Below are 23,626 nucleotides of genomic sequence, written 5' to 3'. Positions count from 1 at the left end.
CTGACACCACAGCAACTTTAACCAGTTTGTTTCACCATGACTTTCCACCGATTTAAGTGGTCTCTTATATGAATGACGAGTCTGATTAACTTACCGAAGAGTGTAGTCCAAAATGAAAGGACTGTCTTTATTATTTTTCTGACATTCTGTGCCTGAAAACAAATAATGTCCTCGGGTTTTAGAACACTTGCCGTGCTGGATGTTCTGACAAAATAATCCTATATTATCACTGGTTAAAGAATGTTAGGTACCTTCTTTTCACTGGTATTTAGTTACATTCACCAAGGATACAACACGTTCAAATGTTCGTCGCCTTTGGCGTGTCAGAATCCTATGACCATGGGTTCGAATCCAGTGGGTTTCACTTAAACTGTAAGCGCTCAAGACCTGCATTCCACACTTTGCAAACGCAGCTTTAGACCCAATTCACTCACTCACTCAAGTGATAATAACACCATAAGAATTTGAACAGGAATACAAAGAAGCACACAACAGATTAACATTCACAGCAGAATTTTATTAAACGTTTCACTGATACGTGTTTATAACAGGCGCGATACACATCAGATGGGGACGAAGGCTTCTCAGTGATACACCACTAGCGAGTGGAGGGGTTGGCTTCGGATCTTCCTGTGAACAGACGGCAAAAATATATGTACAAAGTTAACTGTGATACAATAATGAGCCGACAACATTTGACAAAGTATTTTGTGACGAAATTCCTTATCTGTAATCTGTGTTTCACCTGTTGTATAATCACTCGAGGTCATCCGATCTCTCTGAGCAGACTGGAAATGAATCAGCGACATTATCAATATTATCTATTTAACGCAGCGTTTGACACAGGACACATGTCTGATCCAATATTGATACACTAACTGACATGTTATGACGGTTTACATGAATTTGCATATCGTAAAGTAAATGGGGATTTCTTAAAAAAAATTCTGGTGATGATAAAACTGGTCTCAACTTTGGCTGCAAATTCAGCGGCGATTCATATGGAATAGTGTGCAGAAATAAAACTGTGAACCTGAGTTAATAACCCCACTTGGAGATTGCGGGGGAGAATAATCTCCCCACTGGACCGTGCTTCGACCGTGTGGGTCGTTGCTAATGCAGTCAACCACTGGTTTCCCTGGTCCAGACTCGATTACTTTACAGACTGCTTTGATATAGCTGAAATATTACTGAAGAACATTCACACACTCACACACTTACGTATATTCACGACAGACTACAGTATCGGCTAGTGACTTGATGTCCATCGTGATGATATTGAGACGAATGATGTCAGTGTCCATGTTGCTGATGAATGGACAAGTAACAATGTTCGTAAACACTTGTGCCAGTAGTTTTTCAGCTAAATGCTTGTAGGTATTTTCAACAAGACTGTTTCCCAAGAAAAAATTGTTTTCGACCTAGTGCCGGACCCAGGCCATTTATCATACACATGTAATAGGAAATACTTTAAGTGGGAAGGGGGCAAGGGATTGGCTTGCTCAATTTTTTTCTGATTATCAATGTAATAATTTGCAACTGACATTTACTGACCTATGCATAAATGCATTGATAATATCTGTATTTGATGTAGTTCCCAACTTTTTTGATACATAGATGCTTGTAATATGTGGTCATAAGAATTTTGCTATAAACAATGAGTGACTTTGCTAGTTAGACAAAGTAGGCATGTGGATCCATCCATGTTACTGTCAATAGGAATGCATGTAATTAAAACAAAAAGACTAATTTTCTTGTATTATTTATTCATATATCTTAGCACTTAAAATAGCCATGAACATAATCTACCACCACAGGTTAGGGTGGAAAGATAGATATGCTATAGCAATCGCAATAACTGATCATAGTATTTGATGATTGTTAGGACAATTTCCGTCTTAGCGCAAACGGGCATACCTAAAACCATTGTCAACTCGTTGCGTAATGGTTCACATATATTTCCCCATATATTATATATATTTCAGATGCAATTTAAAGCACATCGGGACGTGCGGAATTATACGGTGTGATTGAACACACTTAATTGTGTCTTGGGTATATTTTTAGACGCAGGACATATGTAAAATCAAAAATTATTTCTGAGGGATTCTTTGATGAAGAACTAGAAATCATACGCGCATTCTGATTGGTTTGTCGTATTTTCGCACATAACATTCATCGATAGGGGGACGAGTCTTCTTGCAGGTTACGGAAAGGGGCGAGTGGTGACGAATGAGACAATAGCATGAACACGTTAAGCCATCCGGAGTTATCTCCCACTCCCTACATTGAGTGTACATAAAGACATAACATTATGAAAGCATTCCCCTGTTATTTATTGCTTGGCGACGAACATGGCGTCTGAAAAAAACAGAAACCGTTACTAAGGCATGGGCTCATGTAGATCTACATCCCTTACCAAAATGGCGGAAGGTGTCCGTATACTGAATTACTTCCAAAAGGCTGAGGGGCGGTCGGGTAGCCTAGTGGTTAAAGCGTTCGCTCGTCAAGCCGAAGACCCGGGTTCGATATCCGACATGGGTGACAATGTGTGAAGCCCATTTCTGGTGTCCCTGCCGTGATATTGCTGGAATATTGCTAAAAGCGGCGTAAAACCATACTCACTCACTCACTCACTCACTCGAAAAGGCTGAACAATCGGTCTCCATTTACGTGGAAAAGATCTTAACAGTGGACAAGTGATCATCTTTGATGGCAGTATTTTCTGGAAGTTTCTTCTTTTTCCATCAGCTAGATCTAGGCTTACTTCAGATCCAATTAAGTAAATAAGTCATAAAAGAAAGGGGGAAAAAAGCCAAATTAACTCATTCTGAAGTAAAGACATACCTTGGGCGTAGGAGTTCATGGTATTCTCAGACAAAGATGAGCAAAACACGAGGCAAACAGCAGCAAAATATTAGCAAGATGATAGAAATATGATGATCACAACAATGGCGATATCAGTAGTGAAGTGTCGTCATGGCGACGTCATAAATCTCGCGAGACTGTCGTAGTATCACGTGACGTGACAGCTTGAAAAAGGTTTAAGTTATGAATGTTTAAAAGTTGGAACACAGCAAAACAAATAGTCGAAACAGTCCTTTTGGACTTCATTGGATACATTTTTCAGAACTGTAATAACACTCGACCTCCATGTAAGAGGCTGAGATCGCGTTGTACAACTGCACTCTGGTCTCAAAATATAATATATAATGGTTTGTCCAAAACTCGAGATGAATTTGGCTGTCATTCATTCATGAATTTTAGCTCAGTTATCCTGGGGCGGTGGTGTAGCCTAGTGGTTAAAGCGTTCGCTCGTTACGCTGAAGACCCGGGTTCGATCCGCCACATTTCTGGTGTCCCCCTGACGTGATATTGCTGGAATATTGCTAAAAGCGGTGTAAAACCATACTCACTCACTTTTTGTATTATATGTAGTCGGTAACGGATATTGATAGTTACTGTTTGTGTTGTTTAACACCGCACTGGGCCATATTCGCAGGTAAAAGACAGAAGCCTGTCAATAGGAAGTGTTCATCATTCATCATGTTTAATGGAACAGTTTGTCTTCTTGTAGGGATGCTGAGTGCATGGTATCTCAGTGGGCACGCTCTTTAAAATCGGCATTAGTCTGATCCTGTACAATCGAACACACACACACACACACACACACACACACACACACACACACACACACACACACGTGCATTTACGTCGCTATGTAGGTGCAATAATATTTGACGCAACGTTAAACCCTTTTCACCTCACCTCACTTCCTAGATGTACAAAAGTTGACCTCCCAAACAATGAAATTCCTAAAACTGCTGCTACATATATTGTTCCACTCCTTGAAGCCATGGAAGTGTCATGCATGGATCGAAAAGTTGATGTGGCAGAGAAATCAAAGATGACTGAGCACAAATCAATATTTTCAGTTGGAGGTACAGCTGCTCATGTTGTTCTGTGATGGTAACAGGTCAGACGCGAAAGCTTCTGATGCCTTGGGCAGGTCCCTGCTACATTGTGGAGAATCTATCTGAAGTACATGTTAATCTAAGTAGAAAGTTTGATGGCCATCTCTTTCACAACAGGGTCCATCAACAGACTTGAACTTGGATATCTGAGAAAGTGGAACATCATGAGTTAGAACTATCCATAACTACATGTATCTGTTGTGATGTGTTAGGTGAGTCACAACAAGGTGCAACTCAGCAGACTTAAACATGGCTATCTGGGAGAGTGGAGCCTGACGACCCTACACCACCTGCAAATACTCACAACATTGAGCCACCTGTACTTGATGAGGATGAGGTGGCTGATCAAGTTCCCTCTACCAGTGACAAGTCTGCTGAAACTGAAGATCAAGACACTGTGCCAGACTTGTCTCAGAGTAACCAGGGGCGGTCGGATAGCCTAGTGGTTAAAAGGTTCGCTCGTCACGCTGAAGACCCGGGTTCGAATTCCGACATTGGTAAAATGTACAATGTGTGAATGTGTGAATGTGTGAAGCCCATTTCTGGTGTCCCCCCGCCGTGATATTACTGCAATATTGCTAATGAGTGAGTAAAACTCACTCACTCAGTACCCACACCATTGTGAGGATTCTCAGGAAAAAGTACTGTAACAAAATGTGGGTCTGTTTCAATGATGTCACCCCAACGTGTCAAAACTAGTTGAAGAGACTCACTCAAAGATACCGACAGATTCAAAGAGTCAGAGGCGCTTAGTTTATTATTGTTCTGTAGATTGTATTATTATGTTTACTACATACATTGTGGCATTTTCAGATTTGAAAACCACTAGATAACTGTTTTGTTCAATGTTCAATTCAATGTTAGTTGATCATTATCATGTTGATTTTGGGCTGAAGTTGATTGTCAGTGTAACGACAGACAGATAATGTGCATCCTTGCAAGTGACGGAGTTTAAATTGTTATGCTGAGGTACAAATGGCATTAACACCCTGTATGGTCAAGTTGATATTCTGAACCTGAATATCACAAACTGACACAGTATACCAGTATAAGGCTATACTTGTTACTGAGTGTAACAGATCCATTTTGTTTAGGAACTTCATCTTTGTGTTCCCATTATATGAATATTCACGGGAATGTATTTGTTGTACTATTACATCACATTTCTCAGGTACCAGCTATATTAAACTGTAATCCTAAACTATTTAATGTAAACACATGTGTCATGGGTGTTGTTCTATTATCATGGTTACAGTTATGGTTCAAATACGTGCAAGGTAATTTAATGAATGTTAACTGCCTTTATTGGGAAGAAAAAAACCAAATACCTTAGTTTCGACTTCACCACACATAATGGAGACACACAATGCACTGTAACAGCGCTGTGCACGGTGTTAATTACAACACGATATTATTACAGTATAAAATTTAAATCATAGCACAATTTTATTATTTGACTCATCTTTGTCTTTCTCTATAAACATTTTAAAAGTTTTTTGGGTTTTTAAAAAAAATGTTTAAGTTTCAAATGTGTTGCGAGAAGTTTCGTTACAACTGATGTAAATTTATCCTGACTCTTTGTTAGCTGTATTTCAACAGTTTTGGTGAGCAATTTAGGGAAAGGTCTAGGGGAGATGATCCCGTTGACTTTTACCGAAGATGACGTAACGATGAGAGTGACTTCCCTTGGGGAGACTGTAAGATGGTGTTGAACGATGTAGCTTGTCTTTATTCGTCTCGTAGAATATTGGTGATAAATAGCGGGTACATGGCACAAATGTCTTCTACCCCTTATATGAATGACCTACTCAAGAGTGTAGTACAAAACGAATGGCTGTTTAACGCCAGATTTTTATGCTCAGCATCACTATTTTCTTTTATCTCCATTCAAGTATAATAAATAGCCTCATTCATGACTGTAATTTGATTGGGCGGCTATTTTTAGCGTCGTGTTGTTCGAATGTGGTTTAAAACATAGCTGTATTTGAGAATGACAATGGGGTTGAAAAAAAAAATGTGTGCCCTGGAAAAGAATAATGTCCTCGGATTTTATAACAACGTGGGACATATTCTGAACAAATACCATCAAAAATAAACACCTGTAAAAGAAAGGTTCTTTACAACCATCACGTCTGTTCTATCATGTATAAGACCCGTGAAGATCCGGGGTAGAAAAGGTCTTCAGCAAACCATTCTTGCCGTAAAAGGCGACTATGCTTGGGATCGGGTGGTCAGGCTCGCTGACTTGGTTGAAGCATGTCATCGATCCCAATTACGTGGATCGATGCTCACGATATCAATCACTGGATTGTCTGGTTCAGACACGATTATTTACAGACCGCCGTCATATAGCTGAAATATATGAGTGCGGCGCAAAACAACAAACCAACCAACCATCATGTATACAGTATCGCTAAGGAGTAGGGAGGAATGTTAGGTACCTTCTTTCCACTGGTAATTAGTTACAAAACATCACGTCCAGATGTTCGGCACATTTGCCGTGTTCGATCCCAGATTCGCCAAGAGTACGTTTCTTGGTTTGTCAGTACCATACCCGTGCACGTGGGTTTAACTGATACTGTAAGCGTCCAAGACCTGCATTCCACACTAAGCTGTCAAACGCAGCGTTAGACCCAATTCACTCACTCACTCGAGTGATAATTACACCAAAGCTTTTTTACCAGCTTTAAAAAAGAACCACTGAACAGGTTAACATTCACAGAAGAATTTTATTACGTTTCACTGATACTTGTTTATAACAGGCGCGATACAGATGGAGACGAAGGCTGCTCAGTGAGACATCACTAGCGAGCGGAGAGGCAACCTTCAGATCGTCAACCTGTAAACAGACGGGAAATATGGAATAACCTTAACTGTGATACAATTTTGAGTAGACAGCATGTGAACAGACTGCTTGTCTGGTGTACTCTGAACAGACCTCCAGGATTTTAAGATGATATACTGAACTGACTTGATCGTAGAGACTTGCTGTGGAGGAGGGGCGGGGTATGTAAATGGGATAGATCGGGTTTCTTCATCATCATCATCGAATCTTGGTTTCTCCTTTGTTTTGTACCCGTGCTCTGTCAGCACCATACCCTTGGTAGTGGGGTTCAAGAAACGTCTGTAACCTGCGTCACTTTGACTTGCGCCTTACATGAAGCTGACAGCAGGGATATGACTGAACTACTATTCAAAGCAGCCTTAAACCCAACTTACTCACTCAGCCATGACACTTGAAAAGGAGGTTGGCTCCATAGGGATGGTCTCTATATCATGGTTGTCTTTGATGTACGCTTTTATTCCAATCCATTATTCGGCAGTACTAGGACTGACATAATATGGGATTGAATTTGGGTCATATGACTACCTCAGCAGAGTTTAGTACTGACTCCTGTGACTGTATGTACTATCTGATCTGTCTTACAAGTATTGTAAGTCTGTGTTATTGGGTAGAAGAAGAAAGTATTGTGAATGTAGACCCTGCTCTGTAATCAAATATGTTCGACATACCACTAATTGCTTTAATGTCTTTCAAGATGTCTGATTAAAGAAACAATAGTCGCGTGCTATGTAACAAAAGACAAAACAAAGAAGCTAGGAAATTAATGCAATCTTTAATAATTAATACTCATCTGCAATCGATTTAAATATTCTATAATACTTAAAGCATTAAAACCGAAAGAGCCAAAATGTTTAAAGGAAAACATACGTTTTTAAACGTATAATACAAATAGCTTGTATTTCTGAAAAAAATAAACACACCTAAGCACACAAAATGTCCGAAAGGTCCGAAAAGTAATAAAAAGGTCCTAAAGTAAAAACAAAGACGTCCGAAAGGTAAAAAAATGCCAAAAGCACAAAATATCTTGCGTTTATGATTAAAAGTAATGAATTAATTTTATGACATATCATCCAAGGGGTAGCAAGATGTCACTCTAAGCGTCCATCTTGACACGGAACACTCTCCTCAAGAATCCTGACACACGTGACAGGAAGACTCGAACTGGTGACTGGGTCGGGGTGTCGTCATCATCGAGGTTGATTTCGACGAAGTGGGGGGCATCACGGAGGACGGGGGTAGAGAGAGGGGCAGGGAGAGAGGTGGGAGGGGTGGGCAGCTCTGACAGGGGGTCAAGGATGGTCATGTATCTCCCAGGACGATGCTGACAGGGAGGAAGAAGACTTGTAGAGAGTGACAGAAGATGGAAGTAGAGAGAGGGGAGGGTAGATGTTGGAAATGGACATATTGTTGAATACTCATGATGTCAGAAGAACGTTAGTGAGTCAAAGATGAGTGGTTATTATTGCAAATATATATTAGATTGCAATTCAGTAGGATATGTGTTGATGTGTTGATTTGGATTATATGGTTAAGCCCATACACTCATCAAATACAAGACACAATTTCAGTTTTAGAACAACTTGTAAATTAGTTATTCCTAATGCCTAAGACACCTACTTGACGAGGAGGGGCCCAGATGTCAAAGTTCAAGGGGAACCTGATCACGAGGTCAACAGCTGTCAAGTAAGAAGAAATGGGAGTCTTAAATATGGATAAACAAGACAGGATAAACTGTACAGTACACAAACGAGTTTTAGAATGTTTACAGTTATTCTGTTGATCCATTGTCATCATAGTCAAATAATATTACAGTCTAAAAAGTGATCATCACTGGATGAAGTTTTAACACACACAGGATACACAGATTGTGGAAGATACAAGCTGCTCTGTCAATGATGAGGTGGTGGAACAACATAAAATACACAAATCTTTGGAAGATATATACATCACTATATTATTAGGTAAACTGCTATGGGACATGTAGAGTTGCAAAAACATTGTTAAAGATATATGACATGTGAATACATAGGTATATGAAGCGATTGCTTGCAACAGGTATTGCTAAAATCAGAAATATAATGTGTATTGGTGTAGACTGGACTAAAAGTACTGGCACGTCATCGATAGAAATTAAGAGTTTTAGTCCACTACAGTATTCATAATGAATACATATAGCAAAACCCTTAAAAGGGCAAATTTCTACTGTCCTTATGATACCTATTGGGCAGTGTGGCAAGGACTGAAGGACTAGTCTAAGGCTGCATGTGTTCACAAAGCAGTGATAGAAATGTTATTGTCTTAACTGAAAGTGTTTGTTTAGATATATATATAACAAGCGAACACAAGTACATGAAGTGTTTTTGTACAGCAAAGTTCTTGTATTTAAGAATATGTGTATAGGTAACAGTGTAGTCAGTCTAGAAGGTAATACTAAATAGGTAGAAAAATGATTTCTTATTCCTCAGAGAGTACACATTCCAATCACAATTCAACTCAGTGTGCTGATATTGGGCTATTAATGAATTGTATTATCATTGGTATTTGATTGTTGTGTCTACGTATTGAACAGCTCTATTAACCATAGTAGAAACCAACATCCGATTAGGAGAAACAGCCTTGGAAACCAACACTATCTCACTTGTTAATGACATGTTAACTATATCTATATAGGGCTACTAATAGCTGACCTATGCCTGCTGGCTAACATTTACAGAAAATCTCATCAGTGCAAATGGAGGGTAAACTGTAGTAGCCTACTGAAAAGGGCCTAGTAAAGAAACTGTAAATAAGACAAAGAGGCATATAACCTACATTTTAGACAGGAAAACGAATCACTAAGAGTTTAAGAAATGACAAATGTGGGATTTCCAATATTTAATTACATTACCAAAACAAGAAAGATAATCAGTGAATCCCAAACTTGACCAATGGAATATTCGCCTCCTAAAACGTTTTTAGCCTCACACCATCAGCTCTGACAGTGGCGTTAGGGACACTGATGAGACTGTTCTCGACCTGGGTACCATCGGTATGTGCCTGGGGTACAATTAGATCTATCGGAATGTACCCTGAATGTATTATTAATATATTTTTGTATCCAGCGTATTTCTTTTGGTATCCCCTAATCGGGCCCCATAAAGTCGATGGTACCCAGGTCGAGAACCACTCCATGAGCCTGGAAGTCGTTTAGATATCGCTAGATAAAATAATAAAACACGAATGTGTTTATTAACAGATTAAAGTGTTGAAAAATCGGCCTCAATTAACGTGAAAAGTATTTTAACACTGGACAAGTGATCATCTTTGATGGCAGTATGTTCTGGAAGTTTCTTCTTTTTTCCATCGGCTAGATCGAGGCCTACTTCAGATTCTAGTAAATAAGTCATAAAAGAAGGAATAAAGTCAAAATAACTTATTCAGAAGTAATGACAAACCTTGGGCGTAGGAGTTCATCGTGTACACAGACGAAGGAGGGCTAAATACCAGGCAAACAGCAGCAAAATGGTAGTAAGATGACAGCAATATGATTATCACAACAATGGCGATATCAGTAAAGAAGTGTCGTCATGGCGACGTCATAACTCTCGCGAGACTGGTATATTATCACGTGACGTTACAGCTTGTTGGGCACACTCCACAGTTAAGTTGATTGGCTGGTTTGTGTTTTACGCCGCACTCAGCAATATTCCAGCTATATGACGGCCAGACAATCCAGTGATTGGGATCATGAGCATCGATCCACGCAATTGGGATCAATGACATGCATCAACCAAGTCAGCGAGCCTGACCACCCGATCCCGTTAGTCGCCTTTTACGACAATCATAGTCACCTTTTACGGCAAGCATGCCACAATTAAGCCCCAGTAGTAATAAAGTATTTCAAATTACATAACTTCAAACATGTACTGGCATTAATCCATCATCTAATAGATAGATTATCTAAAAGTTGTAAAAACATATTTTAAAAATGTTTAATACATATATTTGTGAAATCTTTGTTATTTGTCAGGGCAAATCGGTACAACACGGGTGTAATCGTTTTTTTGTTTTTTTTATTTGGACTTCCGTTCGAATGTTGGAGACCAAATGGATCGTGCAGGTAAATGACCTCTATATTGATATTACAAATCATCAAACGGTGCCACAGGCTAATTTGCATATCACGTGAACAAACAAACGCGCTTTTTCAGAAATCAGTATAGAACGGACTAATGCAAGTATTTGTGGGCGCTTTATATAGTGTTTTGCATAATTATATAGATATGCTACTACATCTGCGACAGTGAGTTGCATGACAGTATATATTTATACATCAAAGTGACCGTATCGCTAGCTCTCCGCAGGGCTTCGATGACAGCACATGGAGCCGTACAAACAATGTAAACAAGGGTAAACTACGCAAGTAGATTTTCACGTTTTAGGATATTTTCCTAATGAAAGTTAACCATTCTATGACATTTGTTTCTGAAAATGGGAAAACCTGTCAAAAATGAAACGGATGAAAAGCATACGCAATATCTTGAATAGACTCTGTAAGATGTGAGAATCGCCACATGCATGGTGCTGGCCTGTGGCAGAGGTACTATGCTGGCTGGCTGCCGACCGCAAGGAACTCTGGGTAGGAGAGTGCTTGTTGGGTGGTTCAAAATGAGTTCACACTGAGCAACGTTGGCACTAGTCGGATAGCCCTTGCCACACTGGGACCAAATTGTTACAGTGTACCAGTAGAAATTTTGCCCTTTTAAAGGGCTTTGCTACATGTTACCTTTATAGTACTAGAGGACTAAAACTGTCAGTTTTTATCGCTGCTGGGTTGTATAGATTTTATGCATATCAGACAAGACAATAGCGACGACGCAGAGCATCAAAATCTAGCAGCCAATAGGCTTCTGTATAAGGTATGATTTTAAAATCTTTGGATTACAGGAAAATATATAAAGGAAGGGTCGTTGTGGTCTTCACTGGACACACTCTTCAGAACCGTTAATGCTCGACCTTCATATCGTGTCTGTGAAAGTTAAGGTGAACTGTAAACTAATAGTCAGTGTGTTTCGCAATCTGATTGGTCAGCCTACCTCGTCGATTATCATTCAATTCCCATAAATCTACATAAGCCTCTGGTTAAATCACAGAAATGGGCACATTGCCAAGTAATTGTTTGCAGGATGCTTATTGTTGGATTTGTAGTCCCGGATGCTGCGTTGAGAACAACCTAGGGAAGAGTCATTTTATATTAATGATATTTCTTACGCCATGGCAAAGAAAGTGGACATCGTTCAAGCACAGGACCAAATAACTAATAATAAAACAAACATACTCGGAGGTTTTTTTTGCGAATTTGGTCCTTATTATTATTAGTTACATGGTCCTGTACTTCAAGTTAGGGTTCTTTTCCAGAACATATATCATAAACCATTCATTAATGGTGTCAGTTTGGTAAAATTGTGTATCGTCACCAGACAAATGCTGAACCTGTGCCTTTTGCTGTTCAGTAATTTATAGTTCTTTTTCAGTTTTAGCGCTTCACTGGCACAAATTGAAAGACTATTCAACTTCCTGTATTGAGGAGGATTTGCACATGAAGAAGGTACACTCATTGCATTTTTTGTAACATCAAGTTTGGAGCCTGTTATTGTTTGGGTAATGTCGTGAGAGTGAGTGAGTGAATTGGGTTTAACGCCGCTTTTAACAGTATTCCAGTTATATCACGGCGTGTCAGCTTAATGTGGGAGGAAAGCCCGAAGTGATGCAGGTCTCAGGCGTTTACCACTTCGGTGAAACCCACGAGCACAGGTATGGTGCTGACAAACCTAGAAACATAATATGGGCGAACCGGGATTCGAACCAACAATCATAGGTGTCTGGCGTGCCAAAGGGACGCAACTCTGCACAGCAAATCACGGCGCTTTAGACGACTTGGCCACCCGTGCCCCCTAATGTGGTGAGAAAAAGTTTAGTTGTAATATTGATGTAACTTTGTTGTGATGTTTATACAGTCGTATATCAATATTTGTATTAGTTATTTAAGTGAGATAATTCCGTTGGCCTTTACCGACGATGATCGTGTACCGTAAACTGGTTCCACCCAGTCTAGGTGTTCCGACGGGAGTTACTTCCCTTGCGGAGACTGTAAAAATGATGCCCAAATCGCCTGTCTTGATACGTGTCTCAGGGTATACTATTGGTGATTATTTGTGCCCTAATACGTGCACGTGGCACCAACGCCACATGGTGGAAATGATATTCGTTCCCCTTTATATTTTGTTGCCAATATGAAGACCCCATCTACTGTGTTGCTAACGAATCAGACGCGAAAGCTTCTGAGGCTTTGGACAGGTCCCTACCATATTGTAGAGAAGCAATCTGAAGTGCATGTTAAAATGTGTGATGGACGTCTAGCCCACAGCAGGGTCCAAATCAACAGACTTAAACATGGCTATCTAAGAAGCTGAAGAAGCTGATGGACCCGTGAACATCCGAGGAAGAATAGGTCTTCAGCAACCCATGCTTGCTTTAAAAAGTGACGGTGCTTGTTGTAAGAGGCGACTAACAGGATCGGGTGGTCAGGTTCACTGACTAGGTTGATGCATGTCATCGTATCGATGTTCATGATTTCAATCACTTGATTGTCTGGTCAAGGCTCGATTATTTACAGACTGCCGTCATAAAGCTTGAATATTGCCGAGTGCGGCGTTAAACAACATACCAACCAACCAACCTAAGAAGCTGCTGACCCTACATCTCCTGCAGTTGCTGACAGTATTGGGCCATCTGCACCATAAAGTCCCCTCTATTGGGCCATCAAGTCCCCTCTACCATTGACAGATGTTCTGAAACTGAAGCAGAGACAATGCGCCAGACTTGTTGTCAGAGTAACCAGACCTACTGAATTGAGAGCACTCTCAGGAAAGAGTATTGTAAAAAGATATGGTATTATCCTCAGTATCCTGTGAAATGATTAGGGTAGATAAATCAAACATAATTCAAACTGAATCGGGTGGTCAGGCTCACTGACTTGGTTGATCCATGTCATCGTATCCCGATTGCGTGGATCGATCTTCATGATGTCAATCAGTTGATGGTCCGGTCAAGGCTCAATTATTTACAGACTGCCGTCACATAGCTGGAATATTGCTGAGTTCGGCGTTAAACAACAAACAAACAAACAAAAACTAGTTGAAGAGACTCACTCAAAGATACGGACATATTCCAAGAGTCAGTGATGTTGATTTTATTGATTGTTCTGTATATTGTATTTTCATGCTTACTACATGTTTTATGGTATTTTCAGATTTAAGTAACAATCTTGTTGTCGCATGTCAGTTCTCTTGTTTTACGTTCAAGTTGTAGTTTGATACAATTGTATGAATGTCAGAAACTGACTGTAGGTATACAAGCATAAGACTTTACCTTTTCTTAATGTAACAGATCCATTTTGTTGAGGAACTTCCTTCATCCTTGTGTACTCATTTTAAGATATTCACGGGAATGTATTTGTTGTACTATAATGATAATAATCATATTTCTCTAGTAGCAACAAAACGTTAAGGTCTACACCTTTTAATGTAAGCACATGTGTCACGTGTGTTGTTTTATTACGGTGGTTATAATTTAGTTCAAATATGTGTATTTATAATGAATGTTCATAGCATTTTGTTAAAAGAAAAAACAAGTCTTGCATATGTCAGTTTTCATTTCACCACAGATTAAGGTTTAATGTTTTGTAACGACGCCGTGCAAAAATACTACAACACCATATTATTACTATGTGAAATTTAAATAATACAATTTTAAAATTTGGCTGATTTTTGTCTCTCTTAAAACTTTTTACATGTTGCTTTTTCCTCAAAACAAAAATGTTTCAAAATATGTTTTGTTCGAGTGGTTTCACTTTGAAAAGATAAGGTTGATGTGGCGAGTAGTACAATTGCTGTAACTTTGTTCTGTATCTGATGGTTATAGTTGTATTTTTATAAGGGGGATAATCCCGTTGGCCTTTACTAAAGATGGTATACCGATGAGAGTTACATCCCTTGGGGAGAATAAACGATGGTGTCGAACAATGTAGTTCTTCTTGATTCTCCCTGTGCAATATTGGTAGTAAATAGCGCCCTAATACTGGTACATGGCACAAACGCCACACATGTGTCTTATGTTAATGACGAGTCTGATTAACTTACTGAAGAGTTTAGTCCGAAAAGAAGACTTTTTCTATTATTTTTCTGACATTCTGTGCCTTTGAAACAACTCAGGACATGCTGGATGTTCCGAAAAAATAATCCATTATAATCACTGGTTAAAGAATGATATACCCTACAACCACTACTACAGTTCCAGCATGTCTAAAGCATGATGAAGGGGTAGAGATGGATCTTGGATACCTTCTTTCCACTGGTAATTATTTACATAACACCAAGGATACAACACGTCCAGATGTTCGTCACCTTTGGCGTGTAAGAATTCCATGACCATGTGTTCGAATCCCGTGCACGTTGGTTTCAAAACAACTATAAGCGCTCAAGGCCTGCATTCCACACTTTGCAAACGGAAATACAGTAAAAAGCAGCGTTAGACCCAATTCACTAACTCACTCAAGTGATAATTACACCTAAACAATTTGAACAGAGCTACAATGAAGCACACAAGAGATTAACATTCACAGCAGAATTTTATTAAATGTATCATTTCTACATGTGTATAACAGGCGCGATACACATCAGATGGAGACGAAGGCTGCTACATAGCTAGCGAGTGGAGGGGTTGGCTTCGGATCTTCCTGTGAACAGACGGAAAAAAATATATGAACAGAGTTAACTGGGATGCAATATTTAGCAGACAGCATGTGGCACTGTATTTTGTGATAAAATACTTTATTTTTCTGAAATCGATGTTTCACCTCTTGTTTAATCATTCCTGCCTCTCTTCCTTAGGGCTTTGCCAAGAATAAACTATGTGTCGTGATTTGTCCTATACTTAAGTAATAACAAACCGTCTCCGCGAAACATACTTGAAACATGCCGATGATCTCTCTGAACAAACGGTCGACTTATAAGAAATAAATCAACGGCATTATCAATTTAACGCAGCGTTTGACACAGGACAAATGTCTAATCCAATATTGATACTCTAACTGACATGTTTTACGTTTTACATGAATTTGCATATCGTAAAGTAAATGTGGATTTCTTAAATGCTGTTCTGGTGATGATAAAACTGGTCTCAAGTTTTGCCGCCAATTCAGAGTCGATTCAAATGGAATAGTGTGGAAATAAAACTGGGACCCTGAGTTACTAACCCCACTTGGAGATTGCGGGGCGGAATAATCTCCCCACTCGACCGTGCTTCGACCGTGTGGGTCGTTGCTCATGCAGTCAATCACTGGTTTCCCTGGTCCAAACTCTATTACTTACAGACTGCTTTGATATAGCTGAAATATTACTGAAGAACATTCACTCACTCACACAGTTAAGTCTATTCAAAGAGAGACTACAGTATCTTGATGGCCGGAATATTTTTATAAACTCGTCCCTAGAGTCGATGAATGCGCCTCCAGCTTTGTACAGTCACATAGGACATCAAGGACTTCTAGGACATAGTACTATGACATTGTACCTGTTCCCCACTGGATTCGCCACATGCACTCATTCATATCAAATATCACCCTTTCGCAGGCAATGTAATGGATGCATAAATATATCTGCAATTAAGTCTTAATGAACTCACGTGAGTACTGTCGGCGTTGCCGAAACTGAAAGAATGGCTGTTCTGGTGACATGAGGATCTGTAATAAGTGCTCATGTCTAGCTCACTAAAAACCTCCTCCACACACTCCGAGTGTCTTCGAGTCCAATGTAAGAACTCTTGATACATATCAATGTGCAAAACTGGTACAATTAAATTACACTGGGATTGTCACATAGAATACATGACCATGAAGATCCGGGGTAGAATAGGTCTTCAGCAACCCATGCTTGCCGTCAAAGGCGACTGCTTGTCTGTCGTAAGAGGCGACTAACGGGGACGGGTGGTCAGGCTTGCTGACTTGGTTGATGCATGTCATCGATCCCAATTGCGTGGATCGATGCTCATGATGTCAATCACTGGATTGTCTGGTCCAGACTCGATTATTTACAGACCGCCGTCATATAGCTGGAATATTGCTGAGTGCGGCGTTAAACAACAAACAACAAACCAACAAAGTATATTCAAAGAGAGACTACAGTATCGGCCAGTATATTGATGTCCATCGTCGTGACAGGGCCGGAATGTTTCTAAATCTCGTCCGTTGAGGATGACTGCACCTCCAGCTTTGTACAGTAACATACATCTTCCCGAGGCAAGTGAGTTAACTAACTATAAAAGTCCAGTTTCCACCCTTGCCGAACTAGGCTGGTATTATGGAGTTAAATTTTGGCTGGACTAACGAGTCTATGCATAGTCCAATCAAAATCGCGCACCGAAATCGAAATCCGGTTCGTAAAGTGTCATGCAGATTTCGGTCGACTGCAGCATTTGCAAAGCATGTGCACCGCTAACTCGTTGTCAACAAATATTTTCTAAATCTTTTCATGTTTTTAATCAAGGTGCTTACGTGATTTGATGCACTTCGCGGTGTAAGACTCGTTTTATCACAATATAGATCTTGATTATCGATCAGATCGTCTTGACTGGGCGCCACCGTTTTGTTTGAAGCAAATGCAAGTGATACGAGAGGTTGAATCTGATTGGTCAGTAGGAGAGGCATAGAAAGGACATAACTCGTAATAGCCACTGTTGGCGCTACGATCGAGCCCAGGAATTTCAGCCTAGTTCGGCAAGGGTGGAAACTTGACTTTTAAAGTCAGTTAACTCCTTGCCTCGGGAAGATGAGTAACATAGGACATCAAGGAACTCTAGGACATAGGACCAACTACACCGACATTACATTTAAATTATGCAAGGAGGCGCGGGTGACCAAGGTATTGGAAGCTGTGCAGTCGCGTTGTTCACCGTACCTTGACCCCTATGACTGCGGGTTCGAATCTTGGATCTCAAATACGATTTAATTTGCGTCCCGCGTACAACACTGCTGAGTCCCGAAAATCCTCTAAATAGACCCCGAATCCCGCGTGCCAAAAGGGTACCTGGCACCCTTAGTATTGTAAGTCAATGTTAAATGTTACAGCAAATATGCTGAGAGGGATGCAAAGAATCGAGTCAGAATCTGTAACTATCTGTTGTCATGAGTCCACACGAACAACTGATGATTCTAAAAACGTTATATGCAGTTTCTGCACATACCACGCGTTGCTTGATTGATTTTCAAGATCGAGTGTTATCTAACAAAAGACAAAACAAAGGGGCTAAAAACAAAAGATAATCTTTAATAGTTAATATTGATTGGTAATCGATTTAATCAAATAAAATAGAAGTTGAAACCTTGTCCGAAAGTTCCTAAATGTGTAAATCAAACTATACGTCTTTAAACGTATAATACAAATAGCGTATATTTCTGGAGAAAAAAACAACCAAAAGCACAAAGTGACTGAAAAGTCCGAAAAATAGAAAAACGCCCGAAAGGTCGAAAAATGCCAAAAGCACAATATATCTTGTATTTATGATTGAATCAATGTATTATATGACACAGCGTCCAAGAGTTAGTAAGATGTCACTCTAAGCGTCCATTTTGACACGGAACACTCGGAAGGGCCAAAATGTGTAAATCAACATATAAGTATTTAAAGGTGTTATAAATACTAATATTGTACAATTTTTTAAAAAGCCAAAAGCACAAAATGTCCGAAAGGTCCGAAAAGTAAAACAAAACATTTCTGAAATCTCCAAAAATGCCAAAAGCACAAAATATCTTGTGTTTATGATTCAATATAATTAATTATTAGACACATCGTCCAAGAGGTAGCAAGATGTCACTCTAAGCGTCCATCTTGACACGTAACACTCTCCTCAAGAATCCAGACACACGTGACAGGAAGACTCGAACTGGGGACTGGGTCGGGGTGTCGTCATCATCGAGGTTGATTTCGACGAAGTGAGGGGCATCACGGAGGACGGGGGTAGAGAGAGGGGCAGGGAGAGAGGTGGGAGGGGTGGGCAGCTCTGACAGGGGGTCAAGGATGGTCATGTATCTCCCAGGACGACGCTGGCAGGAGGGGAAAGAAGGGCATGTAGAGAGTAATAGAAGATGGAAGTAGAAAGTAGAGAAAGATGAGGGTAGATGTTGGAAATGGACTGACTAAGGGATACTTATGATGCATGATGTCAGCGATTAAGATGTGCGGTTATTATCTCTCATATAAATTACTTTGCAAGTCAACAGTATGGATTATCTGGTTAAGCCCATACACTCATGAAGTACAAGACACACAATTTCAATTTTACAAAAACAAGAACAAAAGAAGAAGTCAATGATATGTGGTTACTATGGAACATATATATTGGTTTGCAAGTCAATAGCACATGTGTTGATGTGTTAGTTATAGATCATTATATGGCTAAGGCTATACACTAATGAAGTCCCAAGACACACAATTTCAGTTTTACAACAATTCTAGTAAAGTACTGATTCTTAAGACACCCACTTGGCGAGGAGGGGCCCAGATGTCAAAGTTCAAGGGGAACCTGATCACGAGGTCAACAGCTGTCAAGTAAGAAGGAATGAGAGTCTTAAATAAGGATAAACAAGATCTCGGTAGATACAAACTACTCTGTCAATAACAAGGTAGAATAAAATAAAACTACACACATCTTTGATTGACAATACACAATCATATTATAAGGTAAATTGCTTTGGGACACTTAGAATTGCAAGAGAATTATTCGAGACGTATGTAGTAGATGAAGGGACTGCTTACTACAGGTTGGGATAAAAGCAGAAATATAATGAGTATTGGTGTAGACTGGGCAGAATAGACTGTCAGTGATAGAAACTAACAGTTTTAGTTGACTAGAGTCCTTATAATGAATACATATAGCAAAACCCTTAAAAAGGGCAAATTTCTACTGTCCTTATCAGCGGTAGAAACGTACAGTTTTAGTCCACTAGTCCTTCTAATGATAACATATAGCAAAACCCTTAAAATGGGCCAATTTCTACTAGTCCTTAGGATACCTTTACTTTTGGGCAGTTTGGTAAGGACTACAGGACTAGTGCCAATTTCTAATGCTGACTACAGGACTGGTGCCAATTTCTAACGCTGCTTATGATACATATTGGGCAGTGTGGCAAGGACTATAGGACTAGTCTAAGGCTGTGTGTGTTGATAAAGCAGTGATATAAATGTGTTTGTTTAGATATATAGAAAAGCGAACACAAGTACATGAAGTCTTTTTGTTCACCAAAGTTCTTGTATTTAAGAGTATGTGTATACGTATAGGTAACAGTGTAGTCAGTCTAGGAGTTATTGGGTAGAATAATAATTTCTTTTTCTGGGTGAGTACACAATTCAATCACATTTCAACTCAGTATGTTGATAGTGGGCTATATTAATGAATTGTCTAATCATTGGTATTTGATTGTTGTGTCTACGTATTGAACCACAGTAGAAACCAACATCCGACTAGTAGAAACCTTGGAAACCAACACTACCTCAATTATTAATGACATGTAAACTATATCTATATAGGGCTACTAATAGCTGACCTATGCCTGCTGGTTAACATTTACAGAAAATCTCATCAGTGCCAATGGAAGGTAAACTGTAGTAGCCTACTGAAAAGGGCCTAGTGAAGAAACTGTTAATAAGACAAAGGGGCAAATAACCTACATTTTGGGCAGGAAAACGAATCACTAAGAGTTTAAGAAATGACAAATTCATCTTGTGGGATTTTCCTTCTTTTATTACATTACAAACAAGAAAGATAATAGGTGAATCCAAAACTTGAATGTGATGTGAGGGTAATCAAGGACCAATGGTACATTCGCCTCCTATTCCTAAAACGTTATCAGCCTGACACCATCAGCTCCGATAGTGGCGTTAGGGACACTGATGAGACTGTTCTCGACCTGGGTACCATCGACATGTGCACAATTTGATCTATCGGAATGTACCCAGAATGTATTGTTATATATTTTTGTACCCTGCGTTTCTCTTCTTGGGGTATCTAATCTGTCCCCATCACATCGACGGTACCCAGGTCGAGAGAACGAGTAGATAAAATATATATAAAATTGAAAAGATGAAATGATAAAACACGAATGTGTTTATTAACAGATTGAAAGTGTTGAAAAATCGGCCTCAATTAACGTTGAAAAGATCTTAACAGTGGACAAATGATTATCTTTGATGGCAGTATGTTCTGAAAGTTTCCTCTTTTCCTCAGGCTAGATCTACTTCAGATCATACAAGTAGATACGTCATAAAAGAAGAAAAAAGAAGATTTGATTAATTCAGAAATAATGACATACCTTGGGCGTAGGAACTCATAGTGTTCACAGACGAAGATATGCACAATACGAGGCAAACAGCGGCAAAATATTAGCAAGATGATAGCAGTATGATTGTCACAAAAATGGCGACATCAGTAGTAAAGTGTCGTCATGGCGACGTCATAACTCTCGCGAGACTGGTATATTATCACGTGACGTTACAGCTGGACAGTTTTCTTCCTGCTCTACGCAAGTCAGGATCACAGTCATTTTTTTCTGATGTTCGGTGGTTCAAAACGAGCGAGTTGTAAATGTATGAATAAGGGCTATCGGGTAGGATAAGGTGACGACTCAGTTCATCAAAATCTAGCGGGTATGGTTTTACGCCGCTTTTAGTAATATTCCAGTAATTTATCGCGTCTGGAGATACTAGAAATGGGCTTCGATCTGTACATTATGGCATGTGGGGAACGAACGACGAACGAACGCTTTAACCCCTAGGCTACTCGGAAGAATGTACTTGTCTAAGATTGTGAATGATCAACATAAATAACATAACTTTTGACGTAAATTGACAATGAATCGTTACCCAACTCAAATCTGTACACGTTAGGTCCAAACCACAAAGTGTTACGAAATGGTTGAGAATCATTCGCCCAAACACATCTAAAACAATTTGGTGAATAATGCACGTGCTGCAGTACCCAGATCCGTGGAACTTGAGAGTTTGAAGTGGGGTTTCAACTATGTGACACAAGACCTCATACAACATGTTGCCTTGGCCAGCACAATCACCAGACTTATCGCCCATAGAAAACACTTGTGGGATGACCTTGACCGACAAAATAGAGAACGACCAGGTCGCTCTTTATAACAAGGCTCAGTTAGCACAGGCCCTCCGAGAAGAATAGTGTTGAATCCAATTTCTTGTGGCCAGACGTCAAACATCTTCTGCCCGTCGTTGAGTTCGGGCTTCCACAGACGCCCGTGGAGGGCATACACAATACTGACTGACAAGATGGTGGCAACTTTGATATTTTGAAGGATAAAGGGAATTCCATGTGCTGACTTCAGTCGTGATGGTAGATCTATTACCGAACAACTGACCCCATCCTCCAAACTGTGGACACAATACCTTGATTTTTGTTTTCATTCACGACAAATGTTGTAATGATGTTGATAGATTATGTCTTTAAACAATACAAGCATCTTCCGTGACATTGGTACTGTTTTAGGAACAAACAAAGTTGGTTGGTAATGTTTCTTTTGTTCGTCAGTTTAGGTTATTGCAATAAACAATTTGTATTTCATACATATGTTTATGTTGTTTTCCAAGTAAGGGTAAATAACGATGAACAGGCATTTCTCGTCCACGTCATATATCACAGCAGGACAAGTGGAGTCAATTACCTTGTCCAAGGATACAACAGAGTGACTTGCATGATAGGGTATCTTGAAATGGAAGATTTGAAATGATTAGTAATAAATAAGAGTGACAGGCATACTGTCTATCATGCTTATGTCTTCAGCAACCCATACCTGCCGTAAAAGGCGACTATGCATGTCGTAAGAGGCGACTAACGGGATCGGGTGGTCATGCTTGCTGACTTGGCTGATGCATGTCATCGATCCCAATCACTGGATTGTCTGGTCCAGACTCGATTATTTACAGACCGCCGTCATATAGCTGGAATATTGCTGAGTGCGGCGCAAAAACAACAAACAAACAAACATGACCATGCCCACAAGCGTTTGGATAAATATTCTATTGATATTCACTCATTGCAAGAAACCAAGTTGTTATCCTTATAAAGTATCCATTACGTGAAGCTGCAAATCAGATGCCTCTTGTGTACTTGCAAAAATACATATTTCGTGCTCTATATCATTATGATGTAATGTTCTAGTGGAGACCTGTATCACTTCTGACTTTCGTCCCACATCAAGCTGACACGCGTTAAACCCAACTCACCCACTCTAGTCAGAGAACATTTGTTACAGGTACAATACGCTAGGTAAAGTTACACGGTGCACATTTCTTAATATAGGTGTGCATACTGCTTGACTATTCTACAGATAGATGATACATGATAATTATATAATTTAACATGAAGGGGAAGTTGCACGGAAACTATGCTGCGCCGTAAACGGATAAACAATGAAGTGAAATGGATTAGCCTTAAAGCTTCATCGTGTTGTACTATTTCTTACAGGTTTTGGCTATCTGAAATTTATGATAACACTGTTCTTGTATTTCATGCATTATGGTACAGCAAAGGAGTCACTGCTGACGTTGGACACGGGAGCGCCACTTCTTTCGCTTTGATATAGCCAGCTTAAGAAAACCTGTCATTATCATAGGACCACACATAAAACTCTACGTTTCTAGTGCACCCCTAATTGCTACGAGAACGTCTCTTGAGAAAATTATCAGCGCTGTCA

General features: G+C 39.7%; 1 protein-coding gene and 1 long non-coding RNA gene across 11 annotated transcripts; both read right to left on the bottom strand.

The window, feature by feature from the left end:
- Positions 1–502: 502 nt before the first annotated feature.
- LOC124134954 lies at positions 503–21,353 on the bottom strand. Of its 10 annotated transcripts, none has more exons than XR_007220993.1 (3): positions 21,224–21,353; positions 19,398–19,456; positions 503–630 (listed from the first exon to the last, which is right to left on the bottom strand). XR_007220993.1 is itself a non-coding variant. In XM_048396053.1 (3 exons), exons 1-3 carry the CDS (start codon positions 21,240–21,242, stop codon positions 18,731–18,733), a joined length of 306 nt encoding a protein of 101 aa, XP_048252010.1. In that variant the 5' UTR covers positions 21,243–21,353; the 3' UTR covers positions 17,600–18,730. The 10 variants fall into 10 exon arrangements, 1 of the variants encoding a protein (XP_048252010.1); XR_007220998.1 differs by lacking the exon at positions 19,398–19,456 and adding an exon at positions 1,047–1,179; XR_007220992.1 differs by lacking the exon at positions 503–630 and adding an exon at positions 15,475–15,595.
- Positions 6,684–10,390, bottom strand: LOC124134953. The gene is made up of 3 exons (XR_007221001.1): positions 10,254–10,390; positions 8,437–8,495; positions 6,684–6,813 (listed from the first exon to the last, which is right to left on the bottom strand). It is a non-coding gene; the product is annotated as an uncharacterized LOC124134953 (long non-coding RNA).
- Positions 21,354–23,626: the final 2,273 nt, after the last annotated feature.

The sequence above is a fragment of the Haliotis rufescens genome, unplaced genomic scaffold (genome assembly GCF_023055435.1).
Source record: "Haliotis rufescens isolate VD_foot unplaced genomic scaffold, xgHalRufe1.0.p SCAF_15, whole genome shotgun sequence".
NCBI lineage: Eukaryota > Metazoa > Mollusca > Gastropoda > Lepetellida > Haliotidae > Haliotis > Haliotis rufescens.
This window is presented reverse-complemented; position numbering and strand designations above follow the sequence as displayed.